The 17,500-nt window shown below is 21.2% G+C and overlaps 4 protein-coding genes across 4 annotated transcripts in view; 2 read left to right on the top strand and 2 right to left on the bottom strand.

The window, feature by feature from the left end:
- Positions 1 to 2,306, top strand: part of PGSY75_1462100 (hypothetical protein) — a gene marked incomplete at both ends in the record, with an annotated part of 3,936 nt that extends 1,630 nt beyond the window's left edge. The window contains one exon of the mRNA XM_018788304.1: positions 1 to 2,306. This exon is cut by the window's left edge and continues 1,630 nt beyond it. Coding sequence (XP_018639676.1) covers positions 1 to 2,306 — 2,306 coding nt within the window.
- Positions 2,307 to 2,800: 494 nt separating this feature from the next.
- Positions 2,801 to 3,166, top strand: PGSY75_1462000 (thioredoxin-like protein; the record flags this gene model as incomplete). The annotated part of the gene is made up of 1 exon (XM_018788303.1): positions 2,801 to 3,166. One exon carries the CDS (start codon positions 2,801 to 2,803, stop codon positions 3,164 to 3,166), a length of 366 nt encoding a protein of 121 aa, XP_018639675.1.
- Positions 3,167 to 3,600: 434 nt separating this feature from the next.
- PGSY75_1461900 (putative valine--tRNA ligase) lies at positions 3,601 to 6,861 on the bottom strand (the record flags this gene model as incomplete). Its single annotated transcript, XM_018788302.1, has 1 exon — positions 3,601 to 6,861. The coding sequence occupies one exon, from the start codon at positions 6,859 to 6,861 to the stop codon at positions 3,601 to 3,603; it is 3,261 nt and encodes a 1,086-aa protein (XP_018639674.1).
- Positions 6,862 to 8,532: 1,671 nt separating this feature from the next.
- On the bottom strand, positions 8,533 to 17,006 carry PGSY75_1461800 (hypothetical protein; the record flags this gene model as incomplete). The annotated part of the gene is made up of 2 exons (XM_018788301.1): positions 8,533 to 8,580; positions 8,727 to 17,006. The coding sequence occupies 2 exons, from the start codon at positions 17,004 to 17,006 to the stop codon at positions 8,533 to 8,535; spliced, it is 8,328 nt and encodes a 2,775-aa protein (XP_018639673.1).
- Between the last annotated feature and the right edge of the window lie 494 nt (positions 17,007 to 17,500).

The raw sequence follows: 17,500 nt of genomic DNA, 5'->3' as shown, positions 1-17,500 counted from the left end.
AAGATATAAAAGAGAAAATTTTGAATACTAATACAGTTGAAAATTTTATTCTTTTATATAAACATTATAATCAATGTATTAGAAATATATACAAATATATTATCGATTTATTACATAATTATTATTACACAAATGAATATTATAATATTATAAGTATAGATTTTTTATTTAATGAATATACAAATATTAAATTATTATACAATGAAATTAAATCAACTATCTTACAACCAGAAAAATATTTTAAACCTTTCGTTCAACCATTACAAAATTCTTCAATTATTAATAATAATTATTTAATAAATATAAATCAAGAATTATTTAATTATTTCTTATTCCTCTTTTTTAATAAATCAATAAGTATAATACCACTATTTGATAATAAACCTATAGATCAATGGCAAAATGTTCTCCTCAAATTTTTTAAAAGTTTTTCATATCATGTAACAACATTTTTAACATATGATAATAATAGTTACTTTTCTATACATGATAAAATATTTTTTTCTTTTCTTCTAAATGCTTTTTATTTTTATTATGAATTTTATAATATCGATTTGAATATCATATATAGTGAATTTTGCAATGTACACAAAAATTCTAATAATACAAAATATATGAAAGATAAAAAAAAATCTCAGAACTATTTATCACATGATTTATTAAATAATAATAATAATTTCACAAAAGAAAATCATTTTAACAGTGCTTTTAAAAATATAATAAAAGAGAAAATACACCCACTATTATTTTCAGCTTATAAACTTATACTCTTTATTGAAATAAAAAAAATGAATACCTTTGTAAATGTGGACTTTTTATATATGAATAAAAATAAGGATCTTTCTAATTTTCAGCAAATGTATGATATATTTATAAATATTTTAAATAATTATGATAATATAAAAACTAATACAACAGATGTTAATCACACTTTTCAAGGTTATGATATATTATTAAATTTATTAAAAGAAAATGATGACGACATTTCTTTAAATATTAATATTAAAAATAATGATAAGGTAAAAAGCACTGATGAAATAAATAAAAATAGTCATCAAACTCAATTTGTTCCTATGGATTATTGTAATGATTTTAATGATGAGGAATACAAAGAATTTTATTTTTATGTTAATCTTTTAAGATATAATAATAAATATAAATTTAACAATTTCTTAGATAATTTAAAAAATACTCAAATATATACTCAATCAAATGATATATCAAATATATTTAATAATAACCAAAATGTCCATAATAATAATAATAATAATTACAATATTGAACCTAATTTTTGTCTTAATGATATGAAGTCTATATTTTTTTATATAGTATATAATATTTTTAAGATATGCATGAAATGCTTTTGCTCAGAATATTTTGATAATTTAAAATGCCATTTGTATTATTATCTACCTATGTTATTAAATTATAATATGGAACATATATTATGTGATAAAATCAATTGTCATTTATTAAACATATTTATATTTTCAAATATATTTATTATATATATTGAAAAAGTTATGACAACCGAACAATATAAAAATATTATAATATTTATTATAAAAACAATACTTCAAAAGAAAATATATGAAATATATTTTACGTTTTTACAAAAGGTTAAAGATATATACATAATAGAAATAGACAAAGAACAAAATAAAAATTTATTTAATAAAAAAATTACAGAATTATATCATATCTTATTATTTGATTTATATTTTTGTGAACAAGTCTTAGATAAAAATAATATTACAAATAAATCCTTTTATGAAGAACTTATTTCTATATATAAAAGAAATAAATCATATTATATTAAATCAACTTTTTATTTTATAGATATATATAAACAAACTTATAATGTATATAATGAAAATAAATATAATAGTAATAGTAATAATAATATATCTAAAGATGAATACACACAAAAACAAAATATTCATCCATTACTTCTGAAATTATATAAATCATATAACAATTCTGTACACAATCAAAAAGAAAAAAATAATAATATATTGAAAAATATATCATTTAAATTTTTAATTGATAATATATTAATAGAACTAAATAAATTAGATAACCTTAACAATATTATATACCAGAAACACATACGATCAAATGTACACAATGTCATGAAAAATACATATTTATTATATTATTTATTTTTACAAGGAAATACACTGAATAATATAATAAACACAAAACAAGAAGAGGATCAAAATAATTTGGACATATTTCATTTTAATAATGTATTAAAGATTGATGATCATTCTATTGAAGAGAAGTTATTTTCATTCTTTTCTTGAAAAAAAAAAAAAAAATCTTCCTTTAATAAATTATATATTTATCTACTTAATTGTTACTTTGCTCCTTTTATTTGGGTGTCTTTTTTTTTTTTTTTTTTCTTTTTAAAAATATAACTTTAATTCATTTATTTTTTGTTTTAACATTAATGGAAATATGTATATATATATATATATGTATCAATATATTTATACGAACATATGTATTATTTTTTATTTTATTTTTTTGAACATTTTATATCTAAAAAATGTCATATATACCTCAAACTGCTTATTTCAGTAATTATCTTTGTCTTAGCATAATAGAATTAATTTAATTATTATGAATAATTTAATATATATATATATATATATATATATATTTATATATTTATTTATTTATAATTATATATGTTTTACATTATATTATATCATACTATATTTATTTTTTGGACACATGTCATATATAATTACATATTTTTTTTTTTTTTTTATATAGTACTTAATTTTAAATAAAAATGAAAAGAACTGACGATAAAATTTACGTGGATATAAACAACGAAGAAGAATATAAAAACTTATTTGATGATAAGAATGATATTCTTTATATAATAGATATTTATACTAGATGGTGTGGACCATGTATTTTTACTTTTGAAATGATAAATAAAATATATAAAAACAATTTATTCTTTTCTGAAAATGTCAAGTTATTTTCTATATGTGCACAAACTGTGGCTTCTTTAAAAAATTATGATAATAATTCTAGACCCTTTTATATCATATTGAAAAATGGAGAAATAGTACAACAGATTCAAGGGTGTAATATACCACTTATTTTTTCATTTATAGATGAGCACTTGATGAATAAGAAAATAAATTAAATGAATACTACAAAAGGAAGTTTATAATATATATATATATAAATATTTATATATATTTATTACCATGATTTATTTTAAAAATAATACATCCACATAATATAAAGTTTTATTATATTTAGTTACACAAAAATGATAACAACAAAAAGTATAAAATATATTATATATATATATATATATATATATATGTTATAGTTTATTATTTTATGTGATACGTTTCATGAATTATATTTATTTTATTTATTTTTTTATTTTTCATATATATCTTATATTATATTTTGATATATTGCTTCTATATATTTAATAAAAATCATCGCTTAATTTTATAAAATACACATTTTTCACAAATTTGATATTTTAAAAATTTAGATATTGAATCATATTATAAACATTATATATATGACATTTATTTCTAATGATCTAACATATAATAGTTTCTATGCATTCTTTAAACACTCATTTATTTCACATATTATATTAGATATAGACAATATTTGAGAATTTAATTCCTCAACTTTTTCACTATACATACTTCTGACTTGCTCAGGAACTTTTTGCTCATAATTTGGATCATTCATTTTTTTCAAATAAGAATCTAATGAAGCTTGTAATTTTTTATTTTTATTTAACATACTACTTAATAATGGTTTTAGATATTCTTCACTTGATTGTACATAAATAATAAATTGGTTCGAAACAATATCTTTTAAGCATTTTTTTACTTGTAATTTTAAATCATCTGATAAATCTTCTACATTATAATTAATAACACTTAATGAAGATAATTTCGCTAGAACTTCAATTTTAGTTTTTACCTTTTCAATAAATATTTTATCTTCTTCATGTTTAGCAGAAATAAAACAGTTCAATTTTGTTTTGGGAGGGATTTCTAAAGTCGATATAAATGATCTAAATTGTTTAACAATATTCATAAATTTATTCATTTCAGTGTTGATATTTTCATTATTCCATATATTAATATATTCTGGATAATTTGCTAATGATATGGAATTAAATTTGTAAGGCTCTGATGATATTTTCTGATATAATTCTTCCGTAATAAATGGAGATATTGGATGTAAAAGTCTTAATCCATAATCTAAACAAGCATGTAATGTTTTATTAGCTCCATATCCATCTAGATAATTATCACACTTATTTGTTTCATTAATATGGTTTGTATTAACAGATTCAATATTATTGTCATTTTTTTCAACATCTTCTCTTTTCTCTACATTATTCATATCATGTTTTTCTTTTAATGTACTCATAGAATTATCATGCGAATCTGTATTTAAACGTGGTTTAATTAATTCTAAATAAATATCACACAAATCATACAACCAAAAATTATAAGAAGCAAATGCAACTTCTGAAAAATTATACGATTCAAAATTGTCATTTGCATTTTTTATATATACATTTAATTTATGTAAAATCCATTTATCTTCCCATTGTAACTTTTCTACATATTGAGGTTTATCAATTAATATATTATAATTGTCATAATTATCTGGTAATGTTTTTAAAAAAAACTTTACTGCATTCCATAATTTATTACAAAAATGTCTATATCCAATAATACGATTAATATCTAAATTTACATTTCTTCCTTGTTTAAGATAGGTTAACAATCCAAATCTTAATGCATCCGTACCACATTCTGGAATACCTTTTGGAAATTCTTTTTTTTGTAATTCAATTGCTCTCTTTATTTCCTTTTCTGGTAAATTACCTTCATACAATTTTTCATGTAATTTATTCAAACTAATACCATCAATTATATCTAAAGGGTCTACCACATTTCCTTTACTCTTACTCATTTTTTCACCTCGAGAATCTCTAATCATTGCATGCAAATAAATGGTCTTAAATGGCAATTTTTTCATTAAATGTAAAGAAACCATCACCATTCTAGCTACCCAAAAAAATAATATATCTTGACCAGTTTCTAATATGGTATTAGGAAAAAATGTCTCTAAATCTTCAGTTTGATTTGGCCATCCTAATGAACTAAATGGAACCAAAGATGATGAAAACCATGTATCTAGAACATCTTCATCTTGTATTAAATCGAAGGGTTTATTATCACCTACAAGAGTTTTTGCCTTTTCCAACCCTTCTTCGTAAGACCTACCAACAACCCACAATTCGTTTGGTTCTTCTAAATTATTGTTACTATTATTATTATTATTATTATTATTGTGGTTTATTTCATCAGTATTGTGATTAACTTCATTTTTAAATACAATTTTATAAGCTGGTATACGATGGCCCCACCACAACTGTCTTGATATACACCAATCTCTAACATTCTCCAACCAATAATACCATGTGTTTACATGTTGAGATGGTATGATCTCTAACTCTTTTGTCTTAACATTTTCGATAGCTTGGTGAGCTAATTCTGAACAATTCATATACCATTGTGGTATAAGCATATATTCAATAATATCATTTGTTCTTGAACAAAGTGGTAAAGACATTGGGTTAGGTACTTTATCTGATAATAAATTTAATTTCTTTAATTCTTCTTGAATTTTAAATCTACATTCAAATCTATGTAGGCCTTCAAATAATTTCCCACCATTTTCATTAATATGACCATCTAATGTAAAAATATTTATATAATGTAAATTATGTCTTTTCATCATGTCATAATCATTTTTATCATGTGCTGGGGTAATTTTCACAGCACCAGTACCATATTCCATATCAACAAAATTATCCGCAATAATAATAATTTTCCTATTAGGAATAAATGGATGGACAATTTCTTTACCTATTAAATGTGCATATCTTTTATCATTTGGATGTACAGCTACAGCAACATCTCCTAACATGGTTTCAATACGAGTTGTTGCTATTTCTATTTTCTCTTCACTATCTTTTATTTGATAAAAAAATTTATATAAAACACCTACTTCAACTAAATGATCAAAGGATGGGATTTTTATTTTGGTTGGTTTTTTAATTTCTTCAAGATTTACTTCTATATCTGATAAAGCAGTTTTTAAATGAGGACACCAAGCAACTAATCTATTATCTCTATATATTAATCCACTTTCATAAAATTTTATAAAAGCTTCTTTCACTGCATTTGATAAATTTTCATTCATAGTAAAATATTCTCTTGACCAATCAACAGAAGCACCAATCCTCTTCATCTGATTATTAATTTTATTTCCATGTAAATCTTTCCATTCATATATTTTTTTAACAAATTCTTCTCTACCATAATCTTGTCTTATTTTCTTTTCTTTTTTATATAACATCTTTTCTACAACAGTTTGTGTTGCTATACCAGCATGATCTGTTCCTGGTATATATAATGTTAAATAATTTTTCATTCTTTTATATCGAACTAAAGAATCTTGAATAGCTACTGTTAAAGTATGACCAATATGTAACGTACCTGTTACATTTGGTGGAGGTAATACAATAACAAATTTCTTTATATGTTCTTCATTCTTCTTATTTTCTTCTATTAATTCTTTTTTGGGTTTAAAATAATTATTTTCTTCCCAAAAACTATACCACTTTGATTCGACTTCCTTAGGATCATATGCATCCTTCATGCTTTTTAAATTCTCTTTTATATTTTTAATATCCATCTTTGACAATTTTTTATTACTATATGTACAAAATGATTTATTAATATGCTTAATGCCTATTCTTTTAATTAAGCTAATTTTCATACAAAAAAACAAAATAAAATAAAACTAAAATATTACACGATAATATATAAACACCCAAAAAATAAAATAAAATAAATATGAATTATATATATATATATATATATTTATTTATTTTCACCTACAAAAAAATGATACCATGTATAATTTATTTTATTTTTTTTATTTGATGAATAATATTTACTATATATTTTATATATTTATAAAAGAGAACTTAGAATTAATGTTACTATTATATTTATGTTGAATTTTTCCATTCTAATTTTTAACAATATTATATTATTTCATATATATACATAAAGTTTTTATTTTAATAATAATAACATAACACTATATTATGAAAAATATAATTACCCTTAAAAAAAATAATAAATTATGAAAATTGTATTTCTCTTTATTATATATATATATATATATTATTGTATATAATAGAGCAAACAAGCATTCATTTATATATATATTATATATAATACATTAATGCTTATTTATATTGTGGTATCCCTTGTTTATATACAAAAAAAAAAAAAAAAAAGGAAAAAAAAAAAAGATAGCAATATAAAAAAAATTATTTTCTATATAATTTATATTTAATATTCGTTATATTTTTTAGTTCACTGATCATAAAATAAAAAATAATAAAAATAATAAAATAATAAAAGATATGATTAAAAGGATATCAAATTCATATATATCCTAAATGTTGTAGTGTTCATATATGTTTATATATAATCTAAAAAATTATAAGTGTCAATTTTTTTTATATAAAAAAATAAGCTGTGTAAATTTATATGTATATATATATATATATATTTATTTATTTATATTTATATTCATATAATAAATAAAAAAAAGGAAAAAAAAAAAAAAAAAAAAAATTCGACATATATTGTTATGTGTTCATATAATTATTATAGAAATGAAAATGAATGTATATTATATTCTAATATAGAAATAAGGTTTTTTTAATACTATTATGCATAATAATAAAATAATATGAATATTCTATGCATATAATTTCTTTTTTTTGTTCATATTATTTTTTTATTTGTGTAACAGAAAAAAAAGAAAAGAAAAGAAAAGATTGTTTTATATAAAAAAATATTGACAACTCGAATTAAAAGACAACTGCTGTTTGTTTATATTTTATGATACTGCTTTTTTTTTTGAATATTCCTAAAGATATGTGTAAATATTAATCTTTTGGACAATCCAAATATATTTTGAAGTATGTATGATAATTGTTTCTCTCTCTTTTTTTTTTTTTTTTTTATAATATAAATGTGTGGCACATATGTTCCTTTAAGGAATATCAAAATTTTAATACCATTTTTAAAAATGGTATTTATTCGAGTTATTAAATAAAAGAGGGTTATTATTACATTTTTCTTTTTCTTTTTCTACTGTTATATTATTTTAATTATTATTGCATACATATTAAATTTTTTTTTAATTTCATTTTGTCTTATAATATGATTTGTGATTTTACTATAAGTCTTATGAATAAGTGATTATACCATTTTAAGGAACATAAATAATATTAATTTGTTGTATATTATTTTTTCGGAATTTTTTATCTCATTATCATAATATATCTTATATATATATATTTATGTTTTCTTGTTTATGGTACTCTCACTAGTACTATGTTTTTATATTTATATTAATGCTCCATTTCTAGATTCTTCTTGCTTCTGTATGAAGTACTAGAATATTTTTCAACAACTGTAAAATAATAAAAAGAATTTAAAAAAATATGAATACTTATGAAAATTATGAACATATAAATATATATATATATATGTATGTATTAATGTTTATATTATTAATAATGTTAGTATACTTACTCTTATATTTAATGTAATTCCTACGATTAAACGCAATATTTCTTTCATAAGATTTTGTGTATTATATAGTGTATTATTTATTGTACTATTTTGTTCATCATTATTATTATTATTATTATTAGAATTAGAATTATTATTATTATTATTATTATTATTATTATTAGAATTATTAGTATTATTATTATTATTATTAGAATTATTAGTATTATTATTATTATTATTAGAATTATTAGTATTATTATTATTATTAGTATTATTAGAACAATTTTGACAATTATTGCACCTGTTTACATAGAATTCTAGAGAAGCATTCGTATTATGAATATCATCATATCTTCCATATAAATTATCATGAATTTCATTGTATGGTCTTTGCATCATGTTATTTCTATTCGTCGTAGAAGAACCTATATTCTGTACGTATTGGTTGTTATATGTATGGTACATATTATTTACCTCATAATTATTTTCATTAGGATAAGGTGATTGCTCATTTAATTCATAAGAATTATGATTATTGTTATTCATTTCATTGTGATGAGGAATAAAGTTATTATTTTCCTGTTCATTCGTGTTATTATATATCCCATTATTATTAAAACCGTTGCCACCAATATTATTTTGGTTGTATAAATTCATATTATAATTTTCAGCATTAAAGTTATACATATTATTATTATGAACATTATAATTGTTCATATTATCATTTACGGTATTGTAGTTGTTCATATTATCATTTACGGTATGGTAGTTGTTCATATTATCATTTACGGTATGGTAGTTGTACATATTATTATCTACCATATTATAAATGTTCATATTATCATTTAAGGTATTGTAGTTGTTCATATTATCATTTACCGTATTATAGTTGCTCATATTATAAACTACCGTATTATAATTGTTCATATTATTATCTACCATATTATAGTTGTCCATATTATCATTTACGGTATTATAGTTGCTCATATTATAAACTACAGTATTATAGTTGTTCATATTATCATTTACAGTATTATAGTTGTTCATATTAATATCTCTCATATTATAGTTGTACATATTATCATTCACGATATTATTGCTGTTCATATTATTATCTACCATATTATAGTAAATTATGTAAGAATTTCCAGTATCATAGTTGTCCATGTTATAATCTACCGTATTATAGTTGTTCATATTATCATTCACGGTATTATTGTTGTTCATATTATTATCTACCATATTATAATAAATTATGTTAGAATTTCTAGTATCATAGTTGTCTATATTATCATCTAGTGTATTATAGTTGTACATATTATCATTCACGGTATTATAGTTGTTCATATTATTATCTATCATATTATAGTAAATTATGTTAGAATTTCCAGTATCATAGTTGTTAATATTATCATCTACCGTATTATAGTTGTTCATATTATCATCTACCGTATTATAGTTGTTTATATTATCATTTACGGTATGGTACTTGTTCATATTATCATCTACCATGTTATAGTATATTATGTTAGAATTTCCAGTATTATAGTTGTTCATATTATTATCCCCCATATTATAGTGGTTCATATTATTATCTACTATATTATAGTTGTCTATATTATCATCTACCGTATTATAGTTGTTCATATTATCATCTACCGTATTATAGTTGTTCATATTATTATCTACCATATTATAGTTGTCTATATTATCATCTACCATATTATAGTTGTTCATATTATCAACTGCCATATTATAGTTGTTCATATTATTATCTATGATATTATAGTAAATTATGTTGGAATTTCCAGTATCATAGTTGTTCATATTATTATCCCCCATATTATAGTGGTTCATATTATAATTTCTTATATTATCATTATTCATATTATTGTTATCCATATTAAAATTTTGTTCAGAATTATCATTCATATTATAGTTATGAACATTATAATTTTGTTCATTATTATATTTCTTAATATTATCATTACCCCCATTATAATTAGCCATATAATTATTATTTTCATATGGAAGGATATTATTATATGCATTTCCTATATAATTATGATTCATATATACATTTGGATTATTATTTCTTTCATTTTGAACATGATTTCCAGAATTGTTATCTTCATCACTTTCTTCATCGCTTTCATCATCGCTTTCATCATCGCTTTCATCATCACTTTCATCATCACTTTCATCATCACTTTCATCATCACTTTCGTCATCACTTCCATCGTCGCTTTCATCATCATTTTCATCATCATTATCTTTATCATTATCTTTATCATTTTCACCATCATTTTCACCATCATTTTCACCATTATTTTCATCATCATTTTCACCATTATTTTCACCATTATTTTCACCATTATTTTCACCATCATTTTCACCATTATTTTCATCATCATGTTCACCATTATTTTCATCATCATTTTCACCATCATTTTCACCCTCATTTTCACCATCATTTTTACTCTCACTTTCATCACCATCATTTTTACTCTCACTTTCATCTCCATCATTTTTACTCTCACTTTCATCATCACCATTTTCACTATCACTTTCATCATCACCATTTTCACTACCACTTTCATCATCACCATTTTCACTACCACTTTCATCATCATCATTTTCATCATTCTTCATACATTCCAAACCCAATTCTGTTTTTAAAGAATTTTGTAAATTTATCAAAAATTTTATACCCTTTTCGTACATATCATTTCCTATATTTGTACAATTGTCAAAGTCTATTTCATTTGGATCAAAATGAACTTCTTCTAAGGGATTATTCAAATTTTCTCCATCATTTGGTTGTATATCATTATATACGTTAGTAGCAATTTCTTTCACATTAGATACATTGTTATATATATTACTACTATTCATGTTCTGATCATTTATATAATTTATATTATCATTATTAGAGTGCATTATATCCTCTTCATTTGTAATAACCCCTTTTGTATTCACATTTGATGCTTCATTACTCTTACAACTATAATACAAATTGTACTTATTCATATCTACCAAATTTTTATTTGATTCTTCTTCTGATTTAATAATATTACAGGATACTTTTTCCTCTGATTTATCATCATGAATGTAATACATATTGTGTTCATTTTCCTTCTTTTTACAAGTAATTGTGATATTATTATTATTATTTATATTCATAAAATTAAATTCTTCGTTTGATATAGACCTACTTCTCATATCAAATTTTAATTCATATTCCTCCATATTCGTATCTTTTAAATTGAATGAAGGCAAATTTTCGATCATTCTATCATTTTCATTATTTTTTACCACATTTGGTATAGTTTCATCAATTTTCATATCCACATTTTTTTGCTCATAAATATTTTGATCTTCATGTATTAAATTTTGAACATATATATTTTGGTGTCCATAATAAATGTTTTCGTTATTCACATTTCCATCTACATAGACACAACCTCTATTTTTAAAAAAATTTGTGGAATAATTATTAGACACATTATTGTTATACCTTATATTATCATTATTTGTTATGTTAATATTTTGATCTGCTTCTGCATTATAGTTATTTTCATAATTTAATAAACAAATATCTTCTTCTTCTTCTTCTTCTTCCTTTATGTTATTATTCAAAACAAAATTTCTTATTCTATGTGAATGATCCTCTATATTCTCATGAACATAATTTTCATTTATAATGTTAGGAAAATTTGCATTTAAAGAATTAGAGTTTGAAGATTCTATATGATCTTCCACAGAATTTCTTATATCATAATTTATATTATTATTTGATATGGCATAATTATTGAAAGGTTGCATATCTAAATACTTATTTTCATAATTAGCTGATGAATATTGATGCATCATATTATTTTCATTTATATTACTATGGTTCACTAATACTTCTCTGTCTTGATGGAAATCATTGGAAAGGTTATTATTATCTTGATATATTTGCATATTATTATTTACACCATAATAATAGTTATCCATATTATCCATATTATTCATATAATTTATCGTTTCATTTAGTACAAAATTTCTATTATTATTCACATAAGATACATTTTGTAATTCCTCATTTTTATAAGAATCATTGATTTCAATATTTGAAAAACTAGCATTTTTATTTGTACTTTCTACACATAATGGTTTATCCACATTTTCTTCTATCTTATTAATGATATTATTATTATTATTATTATTAATATGATATAAATTATTTTCATTTAACATATCTGTGTTACAACTTTGTTCTAATCCTACTTGATTATTTCTTGAAACATTATCATAATTGCTCATAATATTATGCTGTTCTTGGTGTACATATGCATCTCTGTCCATTTCAGATTCTTCATATATTTTATTATCATCCATTTTTTGTGTAGATATAGGATTAAAATTATTTCTTTCTGTTTGTATATTTAATTCTACATTATTTATATATTCATCATTATTATTTTCATCTACTGTTTCATGATTCATTATAAAACTTTGACTACTTGTCATATCCTTATTAATGCAATCATGTCTATAATTTACATTGGATATTTCAGAGTGTTGTATACCATCATTTTCATAATCATTAATACATTGTTGTGCTTCTATGGTCTTATCTTCTTTTAATATATTTGGATTTAAAGAATTAGAATTTTTAAATATTTTACTTATATTTTTTTTGTTTTCATATTTTTTATATATTTGTTCTTGTTCATTTTTCGATTTCATTGTCCATTTTTTATACCATAAAAACCTTTCGTTTCTTCTTTTCATTTTTTCTCTTAGCCACATTTTACATATCTTATAATATTTACGTATCAAAAATAATAAATATTTTTTTATATCAGATCTTAATATTCCCTTTGGTTTATTTTTGTTTAGAGTATTTAAATATGATTTAATTTTGTCTTTAAGCTTGTATTGGTTATTCTTCTTTATTTTTAATTTATCTGAATGAATATAATTCATTTTATTCTTTCGAAGATCATCTTTACATTTTATACAATATCTCTCAATATTTTTAATATCAGAATGTTCATTGTCCTTTGATGTATATTCCATATCAATGTTATTATTAAATATCATAGGAGAATATGGTATTATGTTGCAACTACCTTTCATGCCAAAACTATTGAGATGAGAACTATTAGAATAATAAGTATTATATTCTTTATTATAAGGTATAACATTATTTTCATTACATGATATATCTAAACTATTGCTATTTTTTATATCAGAAAATGAATTTTGATTGCAATCATTATCTTTATTATTTGTGCTTGAGGATTTTTTTCTACAATTACTTTTTTGTTTTATAAAAGATGAAGAAGAAGAAGAAGAAGAAGAAGATAATAAATTTTTTTTAATATATTTTAATAATTCTTTTTTATTTAAGAATTTTTTTATTTCTTTCATTAATTTTTTTTCCATGTTATTTTTTTTTTTATTTATCTTATTTTTTTTTACCTTCATTTTCTTCTTTTTTTTAGCATTATTTTTTAACTTCTTCTTCACCTGATTTTTCATATTCTTTTCTTCTTCATTTTTCTCATCTATTGTGCAATAATTTTCACTATTATATCCATATTCCTTATTATCCTTATTAACCTTATTATCATCATTATTATTACAATATATGTTACTCCTATTTCTACTATTTTGCACTGTATTGTACTCATCTGTATTTCTTTTATTCATGTAAATATTCGATTCATCATCATTTAAATGCATATGACATATGTTTTTATCATCTATATTCCCTATACATTTCTTAAGGTTCATTTCATTAACGTTATATAGCATACAATGTGGGAAATGATGATAAAAGCAATGTACATTATTCTGATTTATATAAGCATCTAAAGGATGGTAGTAGTAAGGTAGGTTACTCAAATGATTAGCACAATAAACGTGGAGATTATTGAACATATTTCTTTCTAAACATTTGCATCTTATATTAGAATCTTTATGGTTATCATCCAAATTTATATTTGATGTGCTCTGTTGAATATAATTATCTGTTGATTTTTCTTCTACATAATATTTTTTTTCATTATGATGTTCTAAATTACATATATGATTCCAATTATGTCTTATATGATTATTGTGGCTACAATTTGGTAAATCACAAATATGTCTATGATTCATATTTTCATTTAAACAACATATATGTTTTTTATCATGTGTATTATTTTTCATATACCTTGACATGTACTCAGATATGCTAAAATCTTTTATGTCACCTAAATTTATAAATTCATCCTTATTTAATTTAGGTATTGTATAAGGACTATAATATCCATAACATTTTATATCCATGTCCTTATTTGGTTTGTCATTTTTAGAACGTATTTCATTACACTGAACACTAACATCTCTAAATGTAATATGTTTATTCTTGTGTAAAGAACTAGACACATGTTGTTCATTTTCTCTATCATATTCGATTTGATTATTGCGAATTAATTCATTGTTTGTTTCAAAATTTTGAAGGCGTGGTTTCACATTTTTTTGATTGTTATTATGATAACCTCCTGAATAATATAATGGATTTTTTGAAATATTCTTATCATCATTATTTGGACAATACAAAAAATAATATGATTTATTATAATATACAGATTTTACATATTTATGATTATGTATATGAAGGTTATTTTTATTCCTTAATATATAAAAATCCATATCATCATAAGATCTAACCTTATACAATTTTAATTCTTTTTGTAAATCATTTTTATTAAATTCTACAATTTCAGATATTGTTGAATTACATTCAAATTCGTCATTAGATAGTATAAAGTTCTTATCAGATTTTATTATTAATTTTTTATTTATTTGTTTTAATAGACGTTTATAAGCTTTGTTTTTATGTTTATTAAAATAAAATTTCGAAAGTCTAAAAAAATATCTTTGTCTTTCTATAGCTCTTTTTAAGGAATCCTGACCTAACATTAATGTGTTATCTATATTTGGACATATACCATTTTTTTTTATGTAATCATATATTATTTGTTTATTTATTTTATTTCCATTTAAGGATATATAATCTTCATCTTTAGAAAAACCAGGTAGTATAAGAGCATTACTTGTAAAGGTGGTTTTAGATGAAATGTTCTTCTGATATGTAGGATGATATTTTATGTTATTACTTGAATAAAAATTTTTTTTTTTTTTATTTCTTATTATCTTTTTTAAAACATTTTTTTTCAATACTTTATATATATCACTAATTATCTTCCCACTATGTTCAAATGTTTCGAAATTAATATGTCTATTATTATTTAAAGACAAATCTACATATAAAGCATCTTTATTTGAATCATTTAAAACAACTATGTCACCTATAATATTTTCATTACGTCTATTATTTTGATAACGCATATTCTTTATTCTGATTAAACGATTTTCTTTGTCTGACATATTTTTGCAATTTAAAGTATTTATTACTTCACTCGTTTCGATGTTTAATAATCCATCTCCATCTAAACTATATTGATATCTTGAATTAATTTCTTCTATTGAGTTAATACATTCAATCAGATCTTTCTTATTAATTAGGATTTGTTTTTCATTCGAGGTCTTATTTATATCATCCATATGTTCCACTACTTGCACTTTATTTTTAAGTGGATCTGATTCATTCTTACCCTCAGAACAATTTACATATTGAGAAATATCATTATTGGGCACAGCCCTTTCTTCATTATTATCTGAATAATTTTGATTTCCCCCTTTTAATAATATATCCTTATTATCAACTATGCAATTTGAGTGTGTATCTTTATTATGGGATTTATCCTTATTATTTATATTATCCTTGTCGTCTTCATGTTCTTTATTATTTATATTATCCTTGTCGTCTTCATTTTTTTTATTATTTATATTATCCTTGTCGTCTTCATGTTCTTTATTATTTATATTATCCTTGTCGTCTTCATTTTTTTTATTATTTATATTATCCTTGTCGTCTTCATTTTCTTTATTATTTATATCATTATTGTCGTCTTCATTTTCTTTATTATTTATATCATTCTTGTCATCTTCATTTTTTTTATTATTTATATCATTCTTGTCATCTTCATTTACCATATTATCCTTATCTGAAATATTAGTTGAAATGAGGTTATTTCCTATCATAGGTTTAAAATCATTCAACTTATTCTCATTCTTATATTGTCCCACGGACATGTTTTCAGTATTATTTTTTTCAAAAGAATAATGAGAACTCAAATTATTTTTTGATAATTTGTTCTTATATTCCCCTTGATGAGTCTCGGATTCGGATATATCTTGTTCCTTTGGAGAGGAATACATTTTTCATTTATTAACTTATGTCAATTAAAATGAAAATATGATATGCACTATATAATATAATAAAAGAATACGTATGTCATAAATAAGATATATAAGTCATAATAATTATAAATTGTATTTAAATATATAATATGTCATACATATAATACTTCTAAAATATATAATTATAACACACATATGTTTCATATACGTAAAATCTATAATATGGAAAACATATAATGTGATACATAAATTATATATATTATATATATTATATGTTATATACATAATAAAGGAATTATATAAATATCATATATGTTTGACAAAGTCGAACAAAAAATTGAGTATGCATATGTATATGTATATGTATATATATATATATATATATATATAGAAAAATACGGAATATAACGGATTTAATAAAAACGAATAATTGCGGAAATATATTCGCCTTTATTCTTAATATGGAAAACGTCTTATTCCATAATGAAATATATATATATATATATAGAATA

Source organism: Plasmodium gaboni, chromosome 14, assembly GCF_001602025.1.
Source record: "Plasmodium gaboni strain SY75 chromosome 14, whole genome shotgun sequence".
Taxonomy (NCBI): Eukaryota; Apicomplexa; class Aconoidasida; order Haemosporida; family Plasmodiidae; genus Plasmodium; species Plasmodium gaboni.
This window is presented reverse-complemented; position numbering and strand designations above follow the sequence as displayed.